The 24,669-nt window shown below is 34.0% G+C and overlaps 2 protein-coding genes across 2 annotated transcripts; both read left to right on the top strand.

Annotated features, from left to right (window-relative positions):
- Positions 1-610: 610 nt before the first annotated feature.
- On the top strand, positions 611-9,946 carry marchf5l (membrane-associated ring finger (C3HC4) 5, like). Its single transcript, XM_023296525.3, has 7 exons — positions 611-712; positions 2,764-2,851; positions 3,723-3,925; positions 4,657-4,787; positions 5,064-5,235; positions 5,981-6,147; positions 7,151-9,946. Exons 2-7 carry the CDS (start codon positions 2,823-2,825, stop codon positions 7,310-7,312), a joined length of 864 nt encoding a protein of 287 aa, XP_023152293.2. The 5' UTR covers positions 611-712; positions 2,764-2,822; the 3' UTR covers positions 7,313-9,946.
- A 2,104-nt stretch (positions 9,947-12,050) lies between these two features.
- LOC111586733 (BTB/POZ domain-containing protein KCTD9-like) lies at positions 12,051-23,062 on the top strand. Its single transcript, XM_023296523.3, has 12 exons — positions 12,051-12,211; positions 12,330-12,451; positions 13,701-13,744; positions 13,993-14,086; positions 15,432-15,490; positions 15,566-15,694; positions 16,721-16,788; positions 16,955-17,050; positions 17,837-17,986; positions 18,391-18,496; positions 19,324-19,457; positions 20,913-23,062. The coding sequence occupies exons 1-12, from the start codon at positions 12,164-12,166 to the stop codon at positions 21,027-21,029; spliced, it is 1,167 nt and encodes a 388-aa protein (XP_023152291.1). The 5' UTR covers positions 12,051-12,163; the 3' UTR covers positions 21,030-23,062.
- Positions 23,063-24,669: the final 1,607 nt, after the last annotated feature.

Below are 24,669 nucleotides of genomic sequence, written 5' to 3'. Positions count from 1 at the left end.
TTAATAAAGATTTTTATTCACCAGATATGCAGTTACAAATGTTAAGACGTCATTACTAAGTCACTAAGTTAGCTGTCATTTTTTTAAAGATCGATATCATCATGAAGTCTGTGTGTTTAAGGTTTAATATATTATTAATAAGCTGTTTTGTCACCAAGTCTGCACGGTTTAAGGTCAATAAGTCATTGATATAGAGTTTAAATTGAGAAATCTGCATTTTAAAGTGGTAATTAAACATTAATAACGACATTAACTGATCTCGTATGCACGTAAAATCGTTGATAAATCGCTAGAAAAGGATTTTAATCTCCAATTCTGCCGTTATATATCAACCAATCAGTGAAACTTTGATGGAGCAGCATTTTAAAAAAAAAAAAATATTATTCAAAGTGCTTTACAAGCAACTGATTAGACAAAAGAAGAAGACAGATTAGATACTAAAGCACACAACACAATCGAATAAGGCAAAAATAACGCATAAATTCCTCAATAGAAATTAAAAAATGTCCAGAAAATTTGGAATTTTTCGATTTTTCCTCACACACCATGAAGGCACCACATTCCGTCACAGCGTTCGACCAATCCGAAAGCAGCTAAAAACCAGACTGGGCGGGGCTTGACCTGCCGTTCAGAGAGTCAACAGAAGCCAAAGAGTGAAAATCAGTGCAGAACTACGGAGGATTTTAACCGCAAAAACAGTATTTATCCTCAGGTAGGCGGTGTTTTTATACCGGTGCTACTTAGATATTAGTGTTTTACAGACTGACACTCACCGAGGTCAGCTGTGTTGTCTGTTAAATGAGCTTAGCTGCCGTTTGTAGCCCGCTGTGAACAGAACTAGCTGAAGTTGTGTTAGCCGCTGAGCTAACCACCGGCTAATCGGACAGAAGCTGAAGTTTTACGGATTAAAAACAACTTTTAGAAACACAGACAGCTGCTCAAAATATGTGTCTTCAATCCTTACAAATTCACCTAGTGACAGCTGAACCAAACGTAACGTTTACTGAAGGATAAAACTGATTTTTAAGTCGTTTCTGAAGTTTTTCGGATTCAAAACAAAGATAGCGGCCTGCTGCCAAAAAGTGCTTCTTAATGCCGCAAAGTCCAGTTTATAAACGTGTATAAATACTTCAATCTGTGTCAAATTCTCAGAAATACAAGTACACACAACCTTACATCCACGGTGACAGCACTTTCTAATAATGATGTTTTAGATGAGTTCACATTTATTTTTAGATTTTTAGGTTAGTTTTCATGTGAATTTTATATTTTTAGGTGGATTTTCATGTTATTTTTATGGTTTTAAGTGAATTTTCATTATTATTTTTATGCGTTTGGAGCGTTTTCATTTTCTCTTTCTGAGCTGTTTTTTCTTTGAGCAGAAACAGTTTTTCTATCAGTTTCAGTTTGTAGTTTTCGTTTTGCTGCGTCACATTCAGCTGCCGACTTTGGAATTTGTTTGTGGATAAATTTAGTGTCGCTGCTTTGGTTTTCCTGCTTCTGTATTCAGAAACAGACACTGGTTTTCTGCAGACAGCGAGGACAATTAGTGAAGATCAAATCAGAGGCAGCTGGATGTTACTGAGAGTTTGATTTTTAAAGCACGTTCTACTTCTGTGATTCTCTGTTTTAATGAATTAGTTATAAACATTTTCTTTGAGAGACGTTAAAACAGATGTTAAGTCGCTCAGACTGCAGCAAACAAACACATGAATCCTCATTTCCACGTCTGATTCTTAGAATACAGTTCAGAGATTTAAATTATTAATATCATCCCAATGCCTAATGAATGTCATTATTTTATTGTTGTTCCAGATATTTTAAATAACTTTGTTTGTTAATGTATTTTTGATAAGTTGACATATTTCATTTCATTTAATTTTTTTCACAATAATTTTCTGACTTTTTAAAAATTTTAATGCTATTTATATTACTAACATGTTTTTTTAGACATTTTGAAGTTTTTTGCAGACATCTTGTAAAATTTTTAGCAGTTTTCTGAAATGTCAAACATATTTTTATTTGATCGCATTTTAATATTTTTCAGATATTTAAAATTTATTTTCAGATATTTTGACATTTTTTTAAAAAAATTCCCAATAATCTTCTGACATTTCTTTTTGTTTTAATACTTTCTATATTCATAATTATTATTTAATTAATTTAAATAATATTTCCAACATATTTTATAGACATTTTTGTTTTTTTTGAAGACATCTTTTTGTAATATTTTTAGCTTTTTTTCTGAAAGGTCAAACATATTTTTATTTGATCACACTTTAGTATTTTTCAGCTATTTAAAATGTATTTTTAGATATTTTAGTATTTTTTTCAGATGTTTCTTATCTATGTATTTCTGAACAATTGTACAGCAATTTTCACTTTTGATTAATATGTGTTTGCTGTTTTATTAACATTTTTTTGGTCAGTTTATAAATATTTTAAGATTTTTGACATTTAAAATAATTCACACATTTTTCTCTGATATTTTATTTGTATATTTTCAGGATTTTAATTCATATTTTTTGGGAACCTTCATTAAGTTTCAGTCGTATGGAGCAAATATTAAACTTATTATTATGTTAAACTGATCTGCTGTTATCAGATAAAATGAGGTCCATCGGCGTCACTCTCTTCTTTTATTGCCTGTGAAGAATAATAACTCACTTTATAGATGTTGTTTTCAACTCTGTTCCTGCTGTTGAAAGTTGTTTCTATGAATCAGCATCTAGAATCTATAAATATCTTTTTATTTCTCCACAGATCTTCCTTCAGTCTGATGGGTTCAACGTCTCCAGCATCAGATCTCCATCTTTAGCATCATGGCTCTCGCTGAGGAGACGCCCGAGAAGTAAAACAAACCTCCAGACACAATCTCACTTCACACTTAACAAAACTATAGTTAAATATGTGGTTTAGTTGTTCTCAGTTACATATTTATACTGCAGTGTTATTCAGATTAAGATATTATGAGCGCCACTGATTTTCCACTTAAGCATGTTTTTTGAGGCTTGTTTTGTTTTTTCCTTTTATATCTTTAATGTAGCACTTTGAGATTTTTGCTTAAATGAAAAGTGCAGTACAAATAAAAATTATTGTTATTATTATTATTATTATTATTATTATTATCAATAATAATAATAATAAGAAGAAGAAGAAGAAGAAGAATGATTTTTTAAAAATAAATCTGTTGTGGAATTAGAAAGAAAGAAGGTGATGAGAATTGTGAAGCTGTTTATTTCATATTTAATATTTTATTAACATTTTGGCTAAGATTTTGACATTTTCAACAAATGCTCTGACATTTTGTTCAGTTTTCTTTAATTTAGAAGTATATGTTTAGCTATTTTGTTAGTAATTATAGAGATATTTTTAATATGCACATTTTTGGCTCATTTAAAAACATTATTGGACATTTATTTAATATTTTTAACTATGTTTTTATATAGATAAGTGAAGATAAACTTCATTGATCTCTCACCACGGAAATTTCTGAATATATTGAGGAGATTTTATTCATTTTTAGACATTTTAGAATCTTATTTCAAACAATTCATTAGTTACTAAACAAATCAAAGCTTATTTCAGGCATTTTATTCCGTGAGAACCAGTGTGTTTGTGTGATGCGTTCAGGCACTGCTGGGTTTGTTTCACCATCATTGTGTTCTTTTATAACCACCGTATATCTAACTACTACTGCTGTGTTTGTGTGATGCGTTCAGGCACTGCTGGGTTTGTTTTGCCACTGAGAGGGACGACCACAGTGCAGAGTGGGTGAGTCCCTGCAGGTGTAAAGGCTGCACTAAGTGGATCCACCAGGCCTGTCTGCAGCGCTGGCTGGATGAGAAGCAGAAAGGAAACAGTGGAGGGTCGGTGAGCTGCCCTCAGTGTGGAACCCAGTACCACATCGTCTTCCCCAAGATGGGTCAGTTCACACAACATTTTATTATTATTTTTTAGATATTTGAAGACATTAAGATATATTGTTAGTTTATTTAAAAAACCTCAAATTTCTATTAATATTTTTAAAGCAATTTTCTGACATTTAAAACATAATTTTTCAAACATTTTAGTAATATTTTTTTGGATATTTTAAAACATTAAAATATATTTTTAGATATTAGAAAACCTCAAATTTCTATTAATATTTTTAAAGCAATTTTCTGACATTTAAAACATAATTTTCAAACATTTTTGCAATATTTTTTAGCTCTTTAAAAACTTTAAAATATGTTTTTAGACATTTAAAAAACCCGAAAATTTCTATTAATATTTTCAAAGAAATTTTTCTGGCATTTAAAACATATTTTTCAAGGATTTTACGAAGATTTTTTGGATATTTTAAAATAATTTGTTGTGACAAAATATGACATCGTTTGGGAAACGTAACCAAATGTGATTGTAATAATAACTTTATTTAATGTCTAAACTACAGATAAGTAGTTTTCTGTTAATCATGTGACCTGGATGACGAATCGAAACAATGGAAGTTAGAAGTTTAGTGGATTTTTTTCAGCCAAGTTGCTGCTAAAAACATTTTCTAACTAAGATCTCTGTCTCCAGCGGGTCAGAGAAGCGATTGAGGAGCTTTGTAGAATAAGCTGAAGTGTTTTTAGTGGGTTTCAGAGGATCGTGTCTGGTTTTTATCGTCTTCAGGTCCGGTGGTCTACTTCCTGCAGCAGGTGGACCGAGCTCTGTCCAGGATCAGTCCCTTCGCTGCCGTCGGAGTCGTGGTCGGGACGGTTTACTGGTCGGCGGTGACGTACGGAGCCGTGACGGTCATGCAGGTCCGTTTATTTAACGCTGAAACAACGTTAGAACAACGTTTCCTGTCTACCTGTCCTTCTTTCTGGTGTCATTTTGCGTCCTAATGTTGACATTTTGTGTCTTTTAGTAGAACTTTTTCTGTTTGTGGTCGTCTTGTGTCTCTGTGGTTGTTTTGTGTCTGTTTGTGGTCGTTTTGTGTCTCCTTGTTTCCACTTTGTGTCTCTCTGAACGGTCCGTGCGTTTTAGTGTAAATTGTCGTGTTTGTGGTCATTGTGTGTACCGTTTGTGGCGTGCAGGTGGTGGGCCATAAGAAGGGCCTGTACGTGATGGAGCGAGCCGACCCCCTGTTCCTGCTCATGGGTCTGCCCACCATCCCAGTGGTTCTGGTTCTGGGGAAGATGATCCGCTGGGAGGACTACCTGGTCCGGCTGTGGCAGAGATACTCGTACAAACGGAAGCTGCCGCCAGGTGAACACAACAAACACACAGCCATTAAAACAGCAAGAGGAAACATCAGTCATTCGTGTTAGTTGTGGCTGAGATTTCAGAACCTTCTGAGGCCTCACTGTCCTTTAGTCTGCTATCTTTGGTGTCATCTTGTGTTTCTGGGGTTATTTTGTGTCTGTTTACTGTAATTTTGTCTCTTTGTGGTCATTTTGTCTCTTAATGCACATTTAATGTCATTTTGTGTCCCATTGTTGACATTTAGTGTCTGTTAGTATAAATTGTTCTGTTTGTGGTGATTTTGTGGAAGTTTTTGATGTCATTTTTTGTCATTTGGGTGTGATTTTGTGTCCCTTTGTGGACATTTTGTGTCTCATTGTGTTTCTTTGTGGACGTTTTAGTGCAATTTTGTCTCTTTGTCGTCATTTTGTGTCTTTTCGGTGTAATTTTGCATCTTATTGTGGACATTTTGTGTCTCTTTATGATGAGTTTGGCCAGTTTGTTGAAATTTTTTTGTTACCATGTTTTGTGTCTCTGTGATCCCATTTTGACCTGATTTTGGTGCTAGATAATAAATCACCAAAGACTGAGTCACTAGTTATTCTATCAGTACAAGTGATCGTTGTGTCGGCTGTTGAGGAAAACTGAGAAGTTAAATTACTCCTAATCTTCAGGTAACTAAAGACGCTGTATGTTGAACAGGTAGTTTAGATGTAATATAAACGTCTGCTGGTTACTGTGAGTGAAACTAAAGTGTGTTTTGTGTCAGGCAGCAGCCGCTACCTTCCTCGGGTCCCAGTGGATGGACCCAACTCTGGAGATCACCTGTCGGTGTCCAGGACTCTGTGTGGAGCTTTGATTTTTCCCTCCATCGCCAGTCTGGTGGGTCGGCTGCTGTTCAGACGGACGTCCTCCAACCTGCAGAGGACCATACTGGTGGGTGTTTCATTCAACCGGTTTTCATTCGTTTATTGATCAGATTACCAGCAGGGGGAGCTAATTCTCCAGTCAGTGCTGTTAACCTTCATGTCGTCCTGTAGGCCAAATTGATCCGTTTTAAAGTTTGAAAATGTGGGAAAAATAAATATTTTCACAGTGAAACTTCTGATGTTCACATTTTCAACATTTTTGGGAAATCTTTCAACATTTTTTGGTGGAAATAAATGTTAAAAATGTTTCTTAAGAACATTCACAAAAAAATCAACCAAAATCTAACGAATTTCACTGGATTTTGGTGGAGTTTTATGTGAATGTTCTTAAAGAAAATATTAGATATTTTACTGATATAGATGGAATCACTTTAGATATTTTTAGGATTTTTTTTGGAAGATTTTTACTCATTTTTTGAAAATATTCACAAGAATTTTCATGCCAAATTTGAGGAATTCATTTTCTTTGTAATAAAACTTTTGAGGAATTATTTAAATTTTCTTCCTGTAGGTTTTGCAAATTTTCAGAAATTTGGGGAATTTTTTTGCTGAATTTTTAGATTTTTTTTCAGACAAGGAAACAATATTTTTTGTTGCCTGTAAATGAAGACAACAGGTTTGTTTGTTTGATGGTTTGTTCGGCACTTAGTTTGTTCTCTTATTTGTTATTTGATACCAAAACCAAGTTCTGTTAAATATTTTGACAGAATTTTGAGAATTCCCTCCGTTTTCAGACCTGGAATTTTTGTATTTTAACCCTAAAAAAACACCCAAGAAGCCATTTTAATGGTTGAATATCTCCAGAAATAAAACTCCAACAGCCATGAAATGTTTTCAGGACTCAGGCAGAGTAGTTTTTATCAGATCAGAATGATTGAATGGATCCAGCAGAGGACAAATATTTAGTTACTGGACCTTAAAAATGGGGGAAAAAGTCTAAAACGCCAGTCCAGGCTGGTGTAGTGACTGTGGTGTTTCTGTTTTTACGTTCTCTCCTTCCTCCCCTGCAGGGCGGCATCGCGTTCGTTCTGATCAAAGGCGTGTTGAAGGTTTACTTCAAGCAGCAGCAGTACGTCAGTCAGGCCAACAGACAGATCCTAAACTACCCGGAGAGGAGCGGCGGCGGACAAACCGACGGCAGCGACGACACCGAGGACAGCGGCAACGAGTGACTGTCACAGTTAGAAAGAAAGAAACGGAACCTGGAGGGAATTTCTTGAAGCTGAAACACTCTGAGAGCTGAGGAGAAGCTGCAGGACGAACTAAAACCCTGAGGAGCAGCACTAGAAGGTAGAAACACTGGAGCTCCTGCAGCCTGGAACTCTTTAAACACCAGCTGAGGCCTTAGATTTCAATTCAGCCCAAATAACGACTGAATTCTCCCCGTTTAGACACAAACTGTAGCATTTCCCAAGAAAACAACTAAGTCTGGAGCTGAAAACCATCTTTTTAGTCATTTATCATCCAGAGATGTTTAAAAACTTTCTCTTTTCTCTCACAGTAAACTCAACTCTTTCTATTTAGATTCATTTTCACACAACTTCAGGTCATTTTTTCACTAAGTATTGAAACAAAAAAAATCCAGACACAGAACAAAAACAAACAGATAACAAGGAAATGAGACACAAAACACGACTCAGAATGTCACAAACGAGAAAGACGAGACACAAAACAGAAAAAGGGAGACGCAGAATGATGAAAATGACGAACAAAATGACAAAAATGTGACCCTAACACACAAAAACAACACAAATCTGATGCAAAATGACCAAGATGAGTAAGAAAAAATAGAAACAAAGCAATAAAAAACACACACAAAACAACAAAAAGCAGACACAAAACAAGGAAAACAAGACAACACAGAAAAAGAGAGGTGCGTAACCCTAACAAAATGACCCCATGAGGAAAAAAATGTTCCAAAGACAAACGAAAAGACAGAAAAATGACAGAAGGGAGACAAAAAAATGACCAAGATGACCATAAAATAACAAAAACAGACACAAAATTAGAAAAACTGACACCAGATCAGTTTTACATCCATCCAGATGTCAGTCTGAAGAATACATCTGGTTTTTGTTCATTTTCTCTGCCACAAAGAGACAAAAACTGTCCCAAAGACACACAAAACGATCAAACCTGAGACAAAATGTCACAAACAAGAGAGACGAGACACAAAACAGAAGAAGGGAAACACAGGATGATGAAAACGACAAACAAAATGACAATAAAAATGTCCCAAAGACACAAAAACAACACAAATCTGATGCAAAATGACAAAAGGGAGACAAAAAATGACAAATATGAGCATAAAACAACAAAAAACAGACACAAAACAACAAAAACAAGACACAAAATCCCTAAATCTAGACACAAAGCATAAAAAAGAAGGCACAGAACAAGAAAAATGAGACACAAAACACTCACAAACGGAAAAAATCAAGTAAAATGAGACACAAAATGTTACAAACTAGAAAAACAAGACACAGCAGACAAAAACGACAAAAGAAATGACAACAAAAAACTGTTTCGAAGACAAACAAAACAACACAAAACTGACAGAAGAGAGACAAAAAAAGACAAATATGAGCAGAAAACAACAATAAACACAAAATGCTTAAATCTACACACAAAACAAAAACAAACAAGAGACAAAAACTCAACAAGGAAATGAGACACAAAACAGAAAGAGATGCAGCATGACAAAAACAACAACAAAATGACAACAATGTGAAAAAAAAAAGTCCCAAAAACACAAAATGACACAAATCTGATGCAAAATGACAGATGGGAGACAAAAAGATGACAAAGATGAGCAGAAAACAACAAAAAACAGACACAAAACAAGGAAAAGAGAGATGCAAAATGACAAAAACGGCAAAAAACTGACACAAAACTGATATAAAATGACAAAGATGAGCATTAAACAACAAAAAACACACAATTAAAAAACGAGACAAAAACAAGGAAATGAGACACAACATAAAAAGAGAATCGCAAAATGACAAAAATGACAAACAAAATGACAACAAAGCGATAAAAAAATGTCCTAAATTCACACAAAATGACACAAAACTGATGCAAAATGACAGAAGGGAGACAAAAAGATGACAAAGATGAGCAGAAAACGACAAAAAACGGACACAAAACAAGGACCACAAAACAGAAAAAGAGGGATGCCAAATGACCATAATGAGAAAAAAACTGTCCCAAAGACACAAAGCAACACAAAACTGATGTAAAATGACAGAAGGGCGACAAAAAAAGGACAAATTTGCGGAAAAAATGACTGAAACGAGACACAAACTGACTCCAGATCAGTTTCACTTCCATCCATTTCTCCTAAAAAACATCTGAATTTAAAGTTTCCAGCTCAGAATTTAACAGAAACACCAACAAAGAAATCTGCGTTTTGTCACTAAAACATTCAGAATTAGTTGATATTTGTGGAAAATTTAAGTTTGTCAGAGTTCAGATTAGAACAAAACAATAAACAGGAACTTTTTTTGCTCTCAGAGACGATCATTGAGTTTAATATTTAAATCTGAATCTGAAGTTTGGAATCAACTAAAAACTTCCAGATTTTGTGATTTTTTTTTTCTTTGTGCTCATCTGAAAACCAAACTGGTTTCTTCAGATTTTTGGGGGAAAATGTTTGAAAAATGTTGAAATAAATGCTGAAATGTTATTTGTTTGATTAATTTAATAAAGGAAAGTTTTTACTTCTGGAATCCAGCTGCAGTAAATGTTTGTTTAAAGATCTAATTTATTCTGTGATGATTTGTTAAATAAAGATCTTTAGGAATCACCATCTGCTGCTTTTATTACAACTTTAACAATTATGGGATTATTCTGGATGTTTCTGGACGATAATTTATGCTTTTATTTTCAATCACGCTGAAAACAAACTGATTAATGTCAGTATTTTTGGAAAACTGCAGCAAACTTTGACTTTTGCTCAAATATGACGTGTTGTTGAAAGTTTGAGAAAGTTTTATTAGAAATATATCAGTGAAAAAATAAAAGAAATATTATAAAAACAAGGAAATTTATTCTAGTAAAGTTGAAAAAGTAAATAACGCATCATTGAAATGAATTAAATACAGAATAAAATGCAAAAATAAATCTATTTAAAAGCAACAGTTGTAGACAAGTAAAACAATACAATTCTAGAAATAAATAAATGAAAAATAAATATAATTAATTCATGAAAATCCAGAAATAAATTAATAAAAATGATAATTATAGAAAACAAATAAAACAATGAAAGTCTAGAAAAAATATTAAAGAAAAAATGTAAATAAAATACTGAAATAATTCAATGACAAAAAATAATTTTAGAAAATGAAAGTAAAACTAAACAATTATAAAAATAAATCAATGAAAAATAAATGCAAAAAAAATACTGTAAAAGAACAAGTCAAACTGATGAATTCTATTAAATAAATAAATACAGAAATAAATCAATAAAAACAAAGATTTTTAGAAAACAAAAGTGAAACAACGAAAGTCTAGAAATAATATTTAAAAAAGCTAAATAACTGTAGAGTTCTAGTAATATGAAAAATTTATGTAAGAAAATATGGAAATAAATCAATAAAAAAATTATAGAAAGTGAAAGTAAAACTATAAAATTCTAGAAATTAATTAATGGAAAAAAGCAAAATGAATAATTGTTAGAAAATAAAACTGAACAGTTATATTAAATAAAGTAAATAAAAAAATAGAAATAAATCAATGAAAGAATTTCAGAAAACAAGTAAAATTATAAAGTTCTAGAAATAAATGAATGAAAAATAAATAGAAATAATTTAGGAAAATCCAGATATTATTTTTAAAAAGTATTGTGGAAAAGAAATAAAACAACAAAAGTCTAGAAATAATATTAATGAAAAAACAAACAAAATAAATAATTGTAGAATTCTAGTAATAATAAAAACTGTAAATAATAAAATACTGAAATAAATTCATGAAAAATAATTGCAGAAAACGGAAGTTAAACTATAAAATTCTAGAAATGAATCAATGGAAAAAATGCAAAATAAATAATTGCAAAAAAAGTAAAACTTCAGAATTTTATTAATGCTGAAAAACATTATAGAAATAAGTCAATGAAAAACAAAGAATTTTGGAAAACAGAAGTAAAACTAGAAAATTCTAGATTATTCAATGGGAAAATTAATTATAGAAACCACAAGTTAAAAAAACAAAACAAAAAAACAATTTTTTTTATATATATATATATATATATATATATATATATATATATTTTTTTTTTTTTTAGTTTTTTTTAAATTTGTAGAAAATAAATTAAAAATTACTAAACCTTAATTGTAGAAAACAGAAGTAAAACTGAAATTCTAGTAATAATGTAAAAAGTAAATATTGAACGTTTAAAGAAAATATAGAAATAAATTTATGACAAAATGTAAAGTAAATAATTATAAAAAATAAAATAAAACAATGAAATTCTGGTATTTAGTCAATGAAAAAAATTAAATAATTAATTGCAGAACGTAGAGACACAAATCAATGAATTTTTATTAATAATGGAAAAAAGAAATAATACATATTTGAAGACATACAGCCAAAAAAAAAAAAAATCAGTGGAAAAGAATAAAAATCAGAAGCAGAACAATGAAATTAAAGTGAAAATCAATGAAAAAATAAAAATTTGGAAAAATAGAGACATAAATCTCAATCAATAAAAATACATATTTTTCCTCCTTTATTTTTCAACTGCAATGTGTGGATTGCTTAGTTAGAAAAATAGATATTATTAAAAATTTATATAAAAACTAAATAAAAACCTGAAGATGTTCTGATGGGCTGTTGAGGTTGAACCTAGCCCTCTGATTGGCTGCGGTGGTTTAACCTAGCCCTCTGATTGGCTGTTCCGCCGCTCTGGGCGTCTGAGCGGCGTCCGGAGGGAAGAAGCAGGAAGAGAGACGGTTGCAGCCGAACAACAGAGCTTCTCTGATGGGTGAAAGTCGGAGCAGGAGCCGCTCCGGTTGATCCACGGAGCCATGAGGAGAGTCACGCTGTTCGTTAACGGGAGCTCCACCAACGGGAAGGTAACGGGAGGCGGGATAACCGGGGAATCGGTGTTTGTGGGGCTGCTAGCTTAGCTTCTAGCTAACGTCCGCCTTCTTGTTCCGGTGTTTCCGGTGTGTCTGCGGTTCTCCGGTACAGGTGGTCGCCGTGTTCGGTTCCCTGGAGGACCTCCTGACCGCCGCCAGCTCCAAACTGGGAATCAGAGCTTCCGGTGTTTATAACGGGAACGGAGGCCTCATAGATGACGTAGCACTGATCAGGTGAGTCACGTGATCATTGATCAGTAGATTTATGATTGATTATTATATTAATTATAAATAATAATGAATATTATATGATTGTATTATTATTATTATTGTATATGATGTTATGTTAATATAATAATAATTTTATTATGAAATACTACTACTACCCCTACTGCTACTAATAATATAATAATTATTATTATTAAAAATATGTTATTGTATTATTATTATTATATCATATGTTTCAGGAAGAAGAAAGGATTAAAATAATTCATTTATGATTCTGATGTAAGTAATTATAAATAGTTTCTGCTGTGGAGGACATAAAAGTTCTCAGGCAGACACCAATAGACAAATAAAAATAAATAAATTGTATATTTATAAAAGATCCCAATTAAATAAATCTACTGAATTTACTTCTACATTACCATACGTCAATATTTATGTAAATAAAGAAATGCTGAAATACAGAAAACTATCAATAAATGATCAAATGTAGAAATAAACCCGTCATTGAAAGATGCAAAATAATTGTTGAAAATAAAGAAAAAAAATTTATGTTTTTTTTTAAACACCTCAGTGAGAATTACAAAAGAGATAAATGTTGTAAAACCAGAAATAAATCACTGGAGAAATAGAAAGTAATGCCAGATAAACCAAGAAAAAAATAGAAATAATCCAATAAAAAAAATACAAAATAGAATACATAATAAAAAAGTGCAGAAAATGTTAAAAGACATTATTATGGAAATGTAGAAATAAATATATGAAAACATAAAATCATTAAGTGTAAAAGTACGGAAGTAAAGCGATGAAGACATTACAGATTTTTTTTAAAAATGAAAAACTATAGAAAGTTTAGAAACCTAAATAATTGAAAAATACAAAATAAATAAATGTACAAAATACATAAATAAATGAAAAAAATATGAACATACAGACATAAATCCATGAAAAAATGCAAAAATATTAGCCAAACGACACAAATACATTTATGAAGAAATTAATTTAGAAGTAATGAAAAAAATACAAAATGAAAATTGTAAAATCTACAGAAATAAATCAACGACTGATGCAGGAACAATTTACATAATTTATAAATTATAATTAAGTTGCTGGGGCCATAAGAAACTTAAGTTTACTGTGTTTATAATCAGACTGTGTGTTTTTATTTATTTATTTTTCTATATTTATAATCAGACTGTACGTTTTTATGAATTTATTTTGCTGCATTTATAATCAGTTTGTGTGTTTTTGTCTCCAGAGACGATGACGTTCTTTACATATCAGACGGAGATTCATCTGAAGGTTAGTTTGATGAACAGTTTGAATTAAAAACAGGATTTTAAAGTCTTCAAAACTCAATAAACGGCCTCAGGATGAGTGAAAAAGTCCTAAATTTAATTTACAGACATTGAATATTTCTGTTTTCAGCAGAGAAGCAGGTTTATAACGTATGATTTAGAGGAAAAATGAGTTTATCATCATTTGTTGGCAGTGTTTTAGTTACACACCTTTAAATCTGCCTGTAACTCTGCCTGTATTCTTCTGTGTAGATGTTCAGGACGAGCTCATTGGTCCAGCCAGGTGTCAAACTCACACTGATTGGTTGACGCTGAATGTAGGCGGGCGCTGCTTCACCACCACCAGGTAATAAATAGGAATTTAATCATAGCGGCAGAGACCCGATGAGGTTTTTCTGTTTATGTGTTTATCTGAAGCTGATTAATATTATTTATGTTTTATTTTTATTTTAATTAGTTTTTCTTTAACAATGTTCTCATTTCATTTAATGAAGTGATTGTTTCATAATTTCCAAAAAACTCGTAGAAATGTGTTATTTTTTCGCATTGATTTATTTCTCCAATCGTTCATATTTGTATATTTTTTATTAATTTATTACTAGAGTTTTGCTTCTGTTTTCTGCAGTTATGTAAGTAGAATTTTTATAATGAATTTTATCTAAAATTTCATTGTTTTCTCACGTTTTAAGTGATTTATTTCTGTTTTATCTACAATATTTTATTTTTTGTGCTTTTTTTTCTCTAAAACTATAATTTCATTAATTTACTTCTATTTTCTACTTTTTTCAAAAAAATTATGTTCCATCAATGATTTATTTCTAAAGTGAACTAAGTAATATTTTCTACAATTATTAACATGTTTTATTGATTTATTTCTAGAGCTTTATTATTTTACTTATTTTTTTCATCCATTTTTTTCACAGATTGATTTCTGTATTTTCTGCATAATTTTGTATTTGTTTTTTGTTATTACTATAATTTCATTGATTTATTGCTGTTTTCTGCATTTTTTATTTTTATATTCCTTCAATGATTTATTTCTAAAATGAATTAAAAAGTATTTCTACAATTTTTATTGATTTTTTTTCCACAGATTAATTCCTCTATTTTCTGTGTATTTTTATTTATTTTTTCTTTATTACTATAATTTTATTGATTTATTTCTATAATGGTCTTTTCTTTTTCCAGTATTTTTATTCATAGATTTTTTCAGTATTCGTAATTTTTTATTTACTTTTTTGTTACAGCTATAATGTCATTATTTTTTCATTGATTTATTTCTCTATTTTCTGCAATTAAATTTTTTTTTACTGATTTTTCACTGGAATGTTAATGTTGTTTTATACATATTGCTTGAAATATTTGGTCACAAAAATACAAATTATTTTTACTGAAATCAGAACTTAAAAACATACCTATATTCAAAGAATAAATATGTTCTTAGTTATATTTGGAGAAAAAAAGAATTTGTCCTTGCATTGGACTTTCTACCAACATTTGAGTTTTTGTGGTAAAACTTGTCAAATCTGCTCAGTTATCAATGTTCAATGAAAATAACTTTCTTTCCTGTATTGTGACCAAGTATTTCCTATTAGAAGGATTTTATATGTTTAGTTTTGTATTATTGTGAAAGAATTAAAAAAATATTCGACTTGTGCCTTTTCAGTTTTGTTTTGTTAATATTTTTTCAGGAGCACGTTGGTCAGTAAAGAGCCTGAGAGCATGTTGGCCCACATGTTCAGAGAGAAAGGTGATCGGATCAATATTCTTATTGATTATTAACTGATCAGTTTTCCTGGTTTTAACGATGTGTGTTTGGATCCAGATGTTTGGGGGAACAAGCAGGACTCTCAGGGGGCGTATCTGATCGATCGCAGCCCCGACTACTTCGAACCGATTCTCAACTACCTGAGACACGGTCAGCTGATCATCAACGAGGGCATCAATCCTCTGGGTAGGACACGCCTCCGACCGGCACGATGATGTCACGTTTATAGGATGACGTCGCGTTTACATCATGACGTCACGTTTATAGGATGACGTCACGTTTACATCATGACGTCACGTTTACATCATGACGTCACGTTTATAGGATGACGTCACGTTTACAGGATGACGTCACGTTTACATCATGACGTCACGTTTACATCATGACGTCACGTTTATAGGATGACGTCACGTTTACAGGATGACGTCACGTTTACATCATGACGTCACGTTTACATCATGACGTCATGTTTACAGCATGATGTCACGTTTACAGCATGATGTCACGTTTACATCATGACGTCACGTTTACAGGATGACGTCACGTTTACATCATGACGTCACGTTTACATCATGACGTCACGTTTACATCATGACGTCATGTTTACAGCATGATGTCACGTTTACAGCATGGTGTCACGTTTACATCATGACGTCACGTTTACAGGATGACGTCACGTTTACATCATGACGTCACGTTTACATCATGACGTCACGTTTACATCATGACGTCATGTTTACAGCATGATGTCACGTTTACAGCATGATGTCACGTTTACATCATGACGTCACGTTTACAGGATGACGTCATGTTTACAGCATGACGTCACGTTTACATCATGACGTCACGTTTACATCATGACGTCACGTTTACATCATGACGTCATGTTTACATCATGACGTCACGTTTACATCATGACGTCATGTTTACAGCATGATGTCACGTTTACATCATGACGTCACGTTTACAGGATGACGTCATGTTTACAGCATGATGTCACGTTTACATCATGACGTCACGTTTACATCATGACGTCACGTTTATAGGATGACGTCACGTTTACATCATGACGTCACGTTTACATCATGACATCATGTTTACAGCATGACATCATATTTACATCATGACGTCATGTTTATAGGATGACATCATGTTTACAGCATGACGTCATGTTTACATCATGACGTCATGGTTTTCTTCTTTCCTCTGCAGGTGTTCTGGAAGAAGCTCGGTTCTTTGGTATTGAACAGCTGGCTGAACAGCTGGAGACGCTCATAAAGGTGTGTGTGTGTGTGTGTGTGTGTGTGTGTGTGTGTGTGTGTGTGTGTGTGTGTGTGTGTGTGTGTGTGTGTGTGTGTGTGGGTAGGTAGAGGGTGTGTATAAAGTGTGTGTTCCAGACTGAGTTGTGTATTCAGTGCTGAATGTTTGTGTGTCTGTTGTGTTCAGTCGTCTCAGCCTCCTGAGGATCATTCACCTCTGAGCCGGAAAGAATTCATCAGATTCCTGCTGGCGACGACCACCAAGTCAGAGTTACGCTGTCAGGTACACAAAAATACACAACAATACACACTGATACACACTAATACACACTAGTATACAAAAATACACAGAAAACCCTAATATACACACTAGTACACACTAATATACAATAATACACACTAATACAAACTAATATACACAAATCAACACAAATATACATGGATAAAGTTAAGTTTTTTGTTTTGAACAAAAATGCCAAAACGTTTAAGTTGAGCTTCTGAGTTTCTTGGAGTCGGTTGTTTTATGTCTCTTTGTGGTCTTTTGTGTGTCTTTGTGTCATTTTGTGTCGTTTTGTGGTTATTTTGTGTGTCTTTGTGTCATTTTGTGTCGTTTTGTGGTTATTTTGTGTGTTTGTGTCATTTTGTGTCGTTTTGTGGTTGTTTTGTGTCCCAGTGGTTATTTTGTGTATCTGACCGTAAAACAAGAGGCATTCTGAAGTAGTCCTGGAGTGAATATTGTGATCTCTCAGTGAAACATGAGTGTTAATGTGTGAAATTTGAAGACATCATCCTCAGCTTTGAAGTGTTTTTCATTATTTTATGACACTTTAGAGACAAAAACTTTAATCAAAGAATCAATAGCTGCAACTTTAGACGACATAAACAACAAAGCAAGAGGATCAGGATATGAATAAATGCTCCTAAATGTATTGTAATAAAATCCTTCATTTAAATAAAGTTTCGGGTTTCCATTGAGTTGTGATCTGAAATTAAACGTTCAGATTCTGGCATCACATCAGAATAACGTGAATGTTTTAAAGAGTTATTTACGTCTGTTTGTGTCCTCCAGGGTCTGAACTTCACCGGAGCTGATCTATCTCGTCTGGATCTTCGCTACATCAACTTCAAGATGGCCAACCTGAGAGGAGCTAATCTGAGCCACGCTAACCTGAGCGGAGCTAATCTGGAGAGAGCCGACCTGTCCATGGCCTGTCTGGACGTGAGTTTAACCCATTTATTACCTGATAATACATCTAATACCAGGCTAACAGTTGATTAGCTCAGACGGTAAAAAGCAGGGACCTTTCTGTGCTACGATTAAAAAAATAACACAAAGCTTTTCTGTTACCAAACGTACAACCACAGTCTGAAAAGGTTGGAATTTTTAAAAAATGCTGTCAACAAGCTGCAGGTGGAGCTATTTTTCTAATATTTTTATATAATATATAATATTTTCTTAAAAAAAAAAAAGACTATAACTCACGTTTCTTTGTGGTTGTTTTGCGTCTCTTTAGACTAAACCTCCAGTAATTTAATCTGAGTCAGTGTAACTTCCTGTTAAATGAAGTAAACCTGATGTGTATTTATATATATATTTATATTTATGTGTGTTTATTTTTCCAGTCGGCGAACCTTCAGGGAGTGAAGATGTTGTGCACCAACGCTGAAGGAGCGTCACTCAGAGGATGTAACTTTGAAGATCCGGCTGGAATCAAAGCAAACCTGGAAGGTGAAGGAACTGATCGATCACATTCTGCAGATAAACACCGCAGGGATCGATTACATTCTGCAGATAAACACCGCAGGGATCGATTACATTCTGCAGATAAACACCGCAGGGATCGATCACATTCTGCAGATAAACACCGCAGGGATCGATCAATACGGGCCGATATTGATTATTAGTCATCAAGAAAGACCGATAACTGATATTTAACTGGTATTAGATTAGTTCATTAATCAGGATTATTATCACTGAAAAGTACAATAATAACAGACGTGATGATGTCAGAACATCACATGATGTTAGCATGTTCTCTGTTTACTGATTGATCGATTGGTTGAATTTGATCAGTTTGTCTCCTGCTGTTCTGCCCACTAAGACCAGTCTGTTAAAGCTTTATTAGGTGTGTTTCTGCAGCAGCTGTTTTGGTTTTTCTCTGGCTGCCTGCTACCTTAGCTGCTAGCCGTTAGCATAGCATTAGTTACAGTAAAAGCAGCTAATATCCTGATTTGTGTTGATGTTTGTGCTTCTTCTTCAGTTTTTGTAGATTGTGTCTCTGCTGTCAGTTACAACAAAGTTTAAAATCAGACTTTAGAAACAGCTAATGTTTAGCATGTTAGCTTTCAGTGTTGATTGGCTGTTAGTCGAGATGTTTGACCAATCCGATCTTGCTGTATGTGTGAGATTACTGGAGGAGGCAGCGCCAGAGCTAAAGTAGAACATTTATTTAATTTAGTTAGTAAATTTAATTAGTAAAAATAACAACACGATAATCGGTTGATCCCTGAACCACACTGAGATGAATCTCGTCCTGAACTTTTGTGTGTTTTCAGGAGCGAACCTGAAGAACGTGGACATGGAGGGAAGTCAGATGACAGGAATCAACCTGAGAGTCGCCACGCTGAAGAACGCCAAACTGAAGAACTGCAACCTGAGAGGAGCGACGCTGGCCGGAACCGACCTGGAGGTGAGAACACGGAACATTCTTAACGTCAGCAATCAAAACTACCTACTACTGACCAACGTAGTCTGTAGTATTCGGCTGTTAAATCGTCATATTTCACTGTTTACAGCAACCTGAGCTGGTTCCTGATTCTGGTAGCAGAAGTAAACAATAGCACGGCTAACACGTAGCATCCAGTTAGGCTTTAACATCACAAAGAACTTAAAAATGTGGAATTTAATGGTTTTCCCAAAGATGAAACCAGATCCTCCAGTGTTTTGTTGCATAACTTCACGTGACTTTAAGTCAGTTCTACTGGTTTTTTTGGTTGCTTTTGAAGCTAAACTTAACATCAAACCTGCTGACTGATGGTCGTTTTATTTTTATTTTAATGCACACATTAATATTGTTAGCATTTCACCCTATTTAATAGCAATAAAATTTCACTAAAATATGTCAAAAATGATTTTTTTGGAAGATACATTCAACATGGTGAAACATCTTTTTATTGTCTATTCTATCATCATTTTAAACAAAACTTTAGGAATTTTGAACCAGTTTCATGTAATTATGGAGACTTTTCAGGTTATTTTAGGCAATTCTTAAGTAGATTTGGACAAAATTTGAGTCAATTTTGGACAATTTTTGTTACTTTGGAAAAGTTTTAAAGTTATTTCGGATGGGTCTTTAGTCATTTTGGACAGTTATTTTTAGTTATTTTGTGTAATTTTTGACAAATTTCCAGTTATTTTGAAGGGATTTCGTGTCATTATGGACACTTTAAGTTAATATAAATGAGCTTCATGTGATTTTTGACAAGTTCTAGGACATCGTGGACAGGCTTTGGCTAATTTGGACATGTTAATCTAGGTTTTTAACATTTTTGGAAAATAAAAAAATCCAAGAAGCTCAACTTTTTTCAGATTTCCATCATTCTAACTGTGTCATGGTGACAGAAGACATTTCTGAGTTCTCTCCTTCTTCATGTTATTCTGGTTCCACAGAGAAAAACAGAAAAATGAACCACAGTGAAGAAAAGTGTGTCCAAAAACACCCAGAAACTGACAGGGTTTCAGAAGGTTAATTGATAAAAAAAAAAAATACATGAACCGATAAGACAGAAGATGAGGAGCCTGCGTCTCACTGAACGTATTTGTAGACCAGCTGTAGTTCCTAGTTGTTCCACCAGGTGGAGCCTCTCACTGGTTACTGAGGTGGAGTTACAGGTGTGTTTGGTGACCGACCGTCCATGAAACAAACGCACCTCAATGCTGTCGAGCTGGTATTCATGTGGATGAACTCTGCAGCATCAAGTGTCTGGTTCAGCTAGCTACCTGAGGCTAATGCTAACTATGCTAAGCTATGATTCTGGACTTTAGAGGGTAAAATCTTCTCTAACAAACCGTCCAGAGCTACAGTCAGAGCGCCGCCGCTGTGTCGTCTTGTGATAAACTTCGATTGCTGTGATTTTCTCTCCAGAACTGCGACTTGTCCGGCTGCGACCTCCAGGAAGCGAACCTCCGAGGCTCCAATGTGAAGGGAGCCATCTTTGAGGAGATGCTAACTCCTCTGCACATGTCTCAGAGCGTTCGGTGAAAGTCCGTCTTCCATTTTACCGCTTTAAACCACAACAATCGCTCCGATGAACGAACACCAAATCTTTCTTTATGTCGCTCTGGACCCGCAGGTTTCTGAGTTTCCTTCTTTATTCCACCATTTTTAAACCACATCTGTGTCTTTTGGAGGTCTGTGCAGCAGCGATGATGATGCCTTCTGGGCCGATGAATGTAGTTTTAGATGTTTTTTAACGTGTCGTATGTGTTTGACGCAGGCTTGTGACATTCATAAGCCTTCAAACCGCTTTAAAGTTGCTTCAGATACATTTTTATTAAATGTAGCGTTTGGGGAAATGAATTCTTTTACATTTTATAGCCTTTTAGTTTCTGCAACTCAAATACATTTAGAATAAATGTAAAAGTGAAATGATGTTTCATAGAATGTGAAATGAGTCTGGTCTGAGTTAGAACCAGTTTTACCTCCATCCTGTTACCTCTGACAGTTAGACGTTCGTTCTGCTTGATTTCAGCCTCATTTGATTCACATTAATGTGTCTCTGTGGTCAGAACCGGTCTGGACTCTAAACCTCCATTATAGAAACAAAACAGCATTTAAAGAGGTGGACTGGTGTCCTAACACTGGCCAAAACCAGTTAAAAACCAGGTCTGAAACTAAAATTAAAACCGTTATAAAACCAAGCCCAAAACCAGTCTTAACCTAGTTCAAAATCAAGTTCACAATCATTTGAAATCCAGTCTTAAACCAGTCCAGAACCAAGCCCAGTACGAGTCCAATTACAGTGTAAAACCAGGTCCAAAACAAGGTCCAAAACTAGTCCAATTTACAGTCCAAAACCAATTAAACTGTCCAAATACAGGTCCTGAACTAGTCCAAAACCGAGTCCAAATTCAGTCTAAAACCAGTTAAAAAACAGTCCAAAACAAGGTCCAAAGCTAGTCCAATTGCAATCTAAAACCGAGTCCACAACCAATTAAAAACCAATACAAATACAGGTTCTAAACTTGTCCAAAACCAAGACCAAAACACATTCAAAACCAGTTAAAAACCAGTCCAGTCTCAAACCAGTCCAATTGCGGTTTAAAACCAAGTCTGTAACCAATCCAATTACAGTCCAAAATCAGGTCCAAAACCAGTTCAAAACCAGACCAAATACAGGTCCTGAAGTAGTCTAAAACCCAGTCCGAATTCAGTCTAAAACCAGTAGAAATCAGTGTAAAACCAAATCCAAAACCAAGACCAAAACACGTCCAAAACAAATCTTAAATTAGTTCAAAACCAAATCTAGAACTAGACCCAGAATAAGTCTAACAAACATCTAAAACCCAGTCCAGACCTAGGCTATAACCAGTCCAAGACCAATACCAATCCAGTCTAAAACCAAGCCTAGAACCAGTCTAAAATGAGTCCAAGATCAGTCTTAAACTAGTCCAGAACAAAGCCAAATACCAGTCTGAAACCAATCAAAAAGCAATATACAACCAGGTCCAAAACCAGTTAAAAACCAGTCTAAATATTGTCTAAAACCAAATTCTAGGCCAGTCGAAACCAGTCTTAAACCAATCAAACAGCAATGTACTACCAAGTCCAAAACCAGTCTAAATACAGTCTAAAACCCAGTTTTACACTAATCCAAAGCCAAAACCAGTCTAAAATGAGTCTAAACCTGGTCTTAAACTAGTCCAGAACCAACTCTGAGTCCAGTCTAAACTGGTTTATCTGAAGGTTCAATTTAAAGTAGAGACTCATTAATTAACATAAGACTGAAATGAACCAGAATTAACTTTTAATAATTAAACATTTAAAGCAGAAACATTTTGCACATTGTTTCATTGTGAACAGAAAAAGTGAAAAAAATTATTACAGCAGATCAACAGGTTTATGTTCTTCCTTTCTAACCAGACGGTGTTGTTTCCGTACCGACAGATAATCGTATATTTTAGTAAAAGTCTGATCCTGCTGATGAGTAAAGTTTATATTCAGTGATTCTCTGCACGTTACTGTAAACTGTCTGTTTCTGCTGCAACATCATGTTGAATAAATTTTTTTTCTTATGTTTTCTCCTCGTCTTCTTCATGTTTTAAACTAATTCTGACTTCATCGATTTTATTTTTGTCTTTAAGTGAAGTTCTACCTTCAGACTGGGAATATTTCCAGAGTTCCAGGTCCTTGAAGTCCATAGAGGAGAACGTCCCCTGGAGAAAGTTCTAGAGTAGACCTACAAACAACTGGAAAAAGTTCTATAGTAGACCTACCGACAACTGGAGAAAGTTCTAGAGTAGACCTACCGACAACTGGACAGTTGTCGGTAGGTCTACTCTAGAACTTCCTACAAGGGGTGTTCTAGAGTATACCTACCTTTTGATAAAGATTCTAGAGTATACTTGCCTCTTGATGAAAGTTCTAGAGTAGACCTACTACTACTACTCTAGAACTTTCTCCAGTTGTCGGTAGGTCTACTCTAGAACTTTCTCCAGTTGTAGGTAGGTCTACTCTAGAACCTTCCCCAGTTGTCAGTAGGTCTACTCTAGAACTTTCTCCAGTTGTCGGTAGGTCTACTCTAGAACTTTCTCCAGTTGTCGGTAGGTCTACTCTAGAACTTTCTCCAGTTGTAGGTAGGTCTACTCTAGAACCTTCTCCAGCTGTCAGTAGGTCTACTCTAGAACTTTCTCCAGGGGACGTTCTCCTTTCCTGCTTCCAGTCTTTAAGTTTCGTCTCACTGAGAACATTCCAGGTCCTTGAAGTCCATAGAGGTGGGTCCAGATTTATCACTATTTAATGGACTTTTTCCATCATTTGTGAGCCTCAGAACTTCATCAGTCCAGCAGATAGAACCATGACATTTAGGAGGAGAAACACATCTGAGTTCTGGTGAAAACTGACACCAGATCAGCACTAAAAAGGCAAAATTATGACATAAAGACACAACATTGACACAAAAAGATGTGAAATAACCATAAAAAGACGCACGGTTACTACAGAGAGATCACTTATCATTACTTTGAATGTTTTTTATGTAATTTTCAAGTCATTTTGACATTTGACATTTTGAACACGAGTAATTTTAGACTTTTCTCAAAAAAATTTGGTAATTTTGGGTAATTTTCTTTGTGATTTTGGGAACCTTTTATGTCATTTGGAACAAGTTTTTAAGTCATTTTCAAAAATTTTTGATGAATTCTGTCTAAAGCTGGAGAAAACTTTAAAAAGATCATTCTGGGTGAAGTTTCATATCAGCATGTTGATAGGTGGTTGGTCAGAACTATTAAAGACGATGAAAGACGTAATTATAGTCATTTTTTGTCACTTGCTAATGTAGTGTATGGCTGTGAAATGCAGAAACAACATTAATATTCACTACTTTTAATAAGTTTATTGATTTATTCAGCAGATTCAGAACAAATCTTTTGTACAAACACCAGCTGTAATTTTTTTTACGTAACAACCCAAATAATAAAAGAAAAACATTGATGTGACGTGATATCGTCTATGGGTGTTCCACCTCAAACATCCAGCAGAGGGCAGTGTTGTCTTTCTGTGGTGAGTTCACGTGTTATAAAGACCTTCAGTGGTTTGGTGACTTTATCTCCTCAGAAATAGTTTTTAAATCCTGGTTCCTCCAGTGGAAGGTTCCTCAGAACGGTTCCTATACAATGTTTAG

Source organism: Amphiprion ocellaris, chromosome 17 (genome assembly GCF_022539595.1).
Source record: "Amphiprion ocellaris isolate individual 3 ecotype Okinawa chromosome 17, ASM2253959v1, whole genome shotgun sequence".
Taxonomy (NCBI): Eukaryota; Metazoa; Chordata; class Actinopteri; family Pomacentridae; genus Amphiprion; species Amphiprion ocellaris.
The sequence above is the reverse complement of the archived record's forward strand: the minus strand, read 5'-3'. Positions and strand labels throughout refer to the sequence as shown.

Coding starts and splice junctions, on each gene's coding strand:
- marchf5l (XM_023296525.3), top strand. CDS start 2,823: ATGGCTCTCGCTGAGGAGACGCCCGAGAA. Junction 5,236..5,980: donor CAAACGGAAGCTGCCGCCAG/GTGAACACAACA, acceptor GTTTTGTGTCAG/GCAGCAGCCGCTACCTTCCT. Junction 6,148..7,150: donor ACCTGCAGAGGACCATACTG/GTGGGTGTTTCA, acceptor CCTCCCCTGCAG/GGCGGCATCGCGTTCGTTCT.
- LOC111586733 (XM_023296523.3), top strand. CDS start 12,164: ATGAGGAGAGTCACGCTGTTCGTTAACGGGAGCTCCACCAACGGGAAG. Junction 12,212..12,329: donor GGAGCTCCACCAACGGGAAG/GTAACGGGAGGC, acceptor TCTCCGGTACAG/GTGGTCGCCGTGTTCGGTTC. Junction 12,452..13,700: donor GATGACGTAGCACTGATCAG/GTGAGTCACGTG, acceptor TTTTGTCTCCAG/AGACGATGACGTTCTTTACA.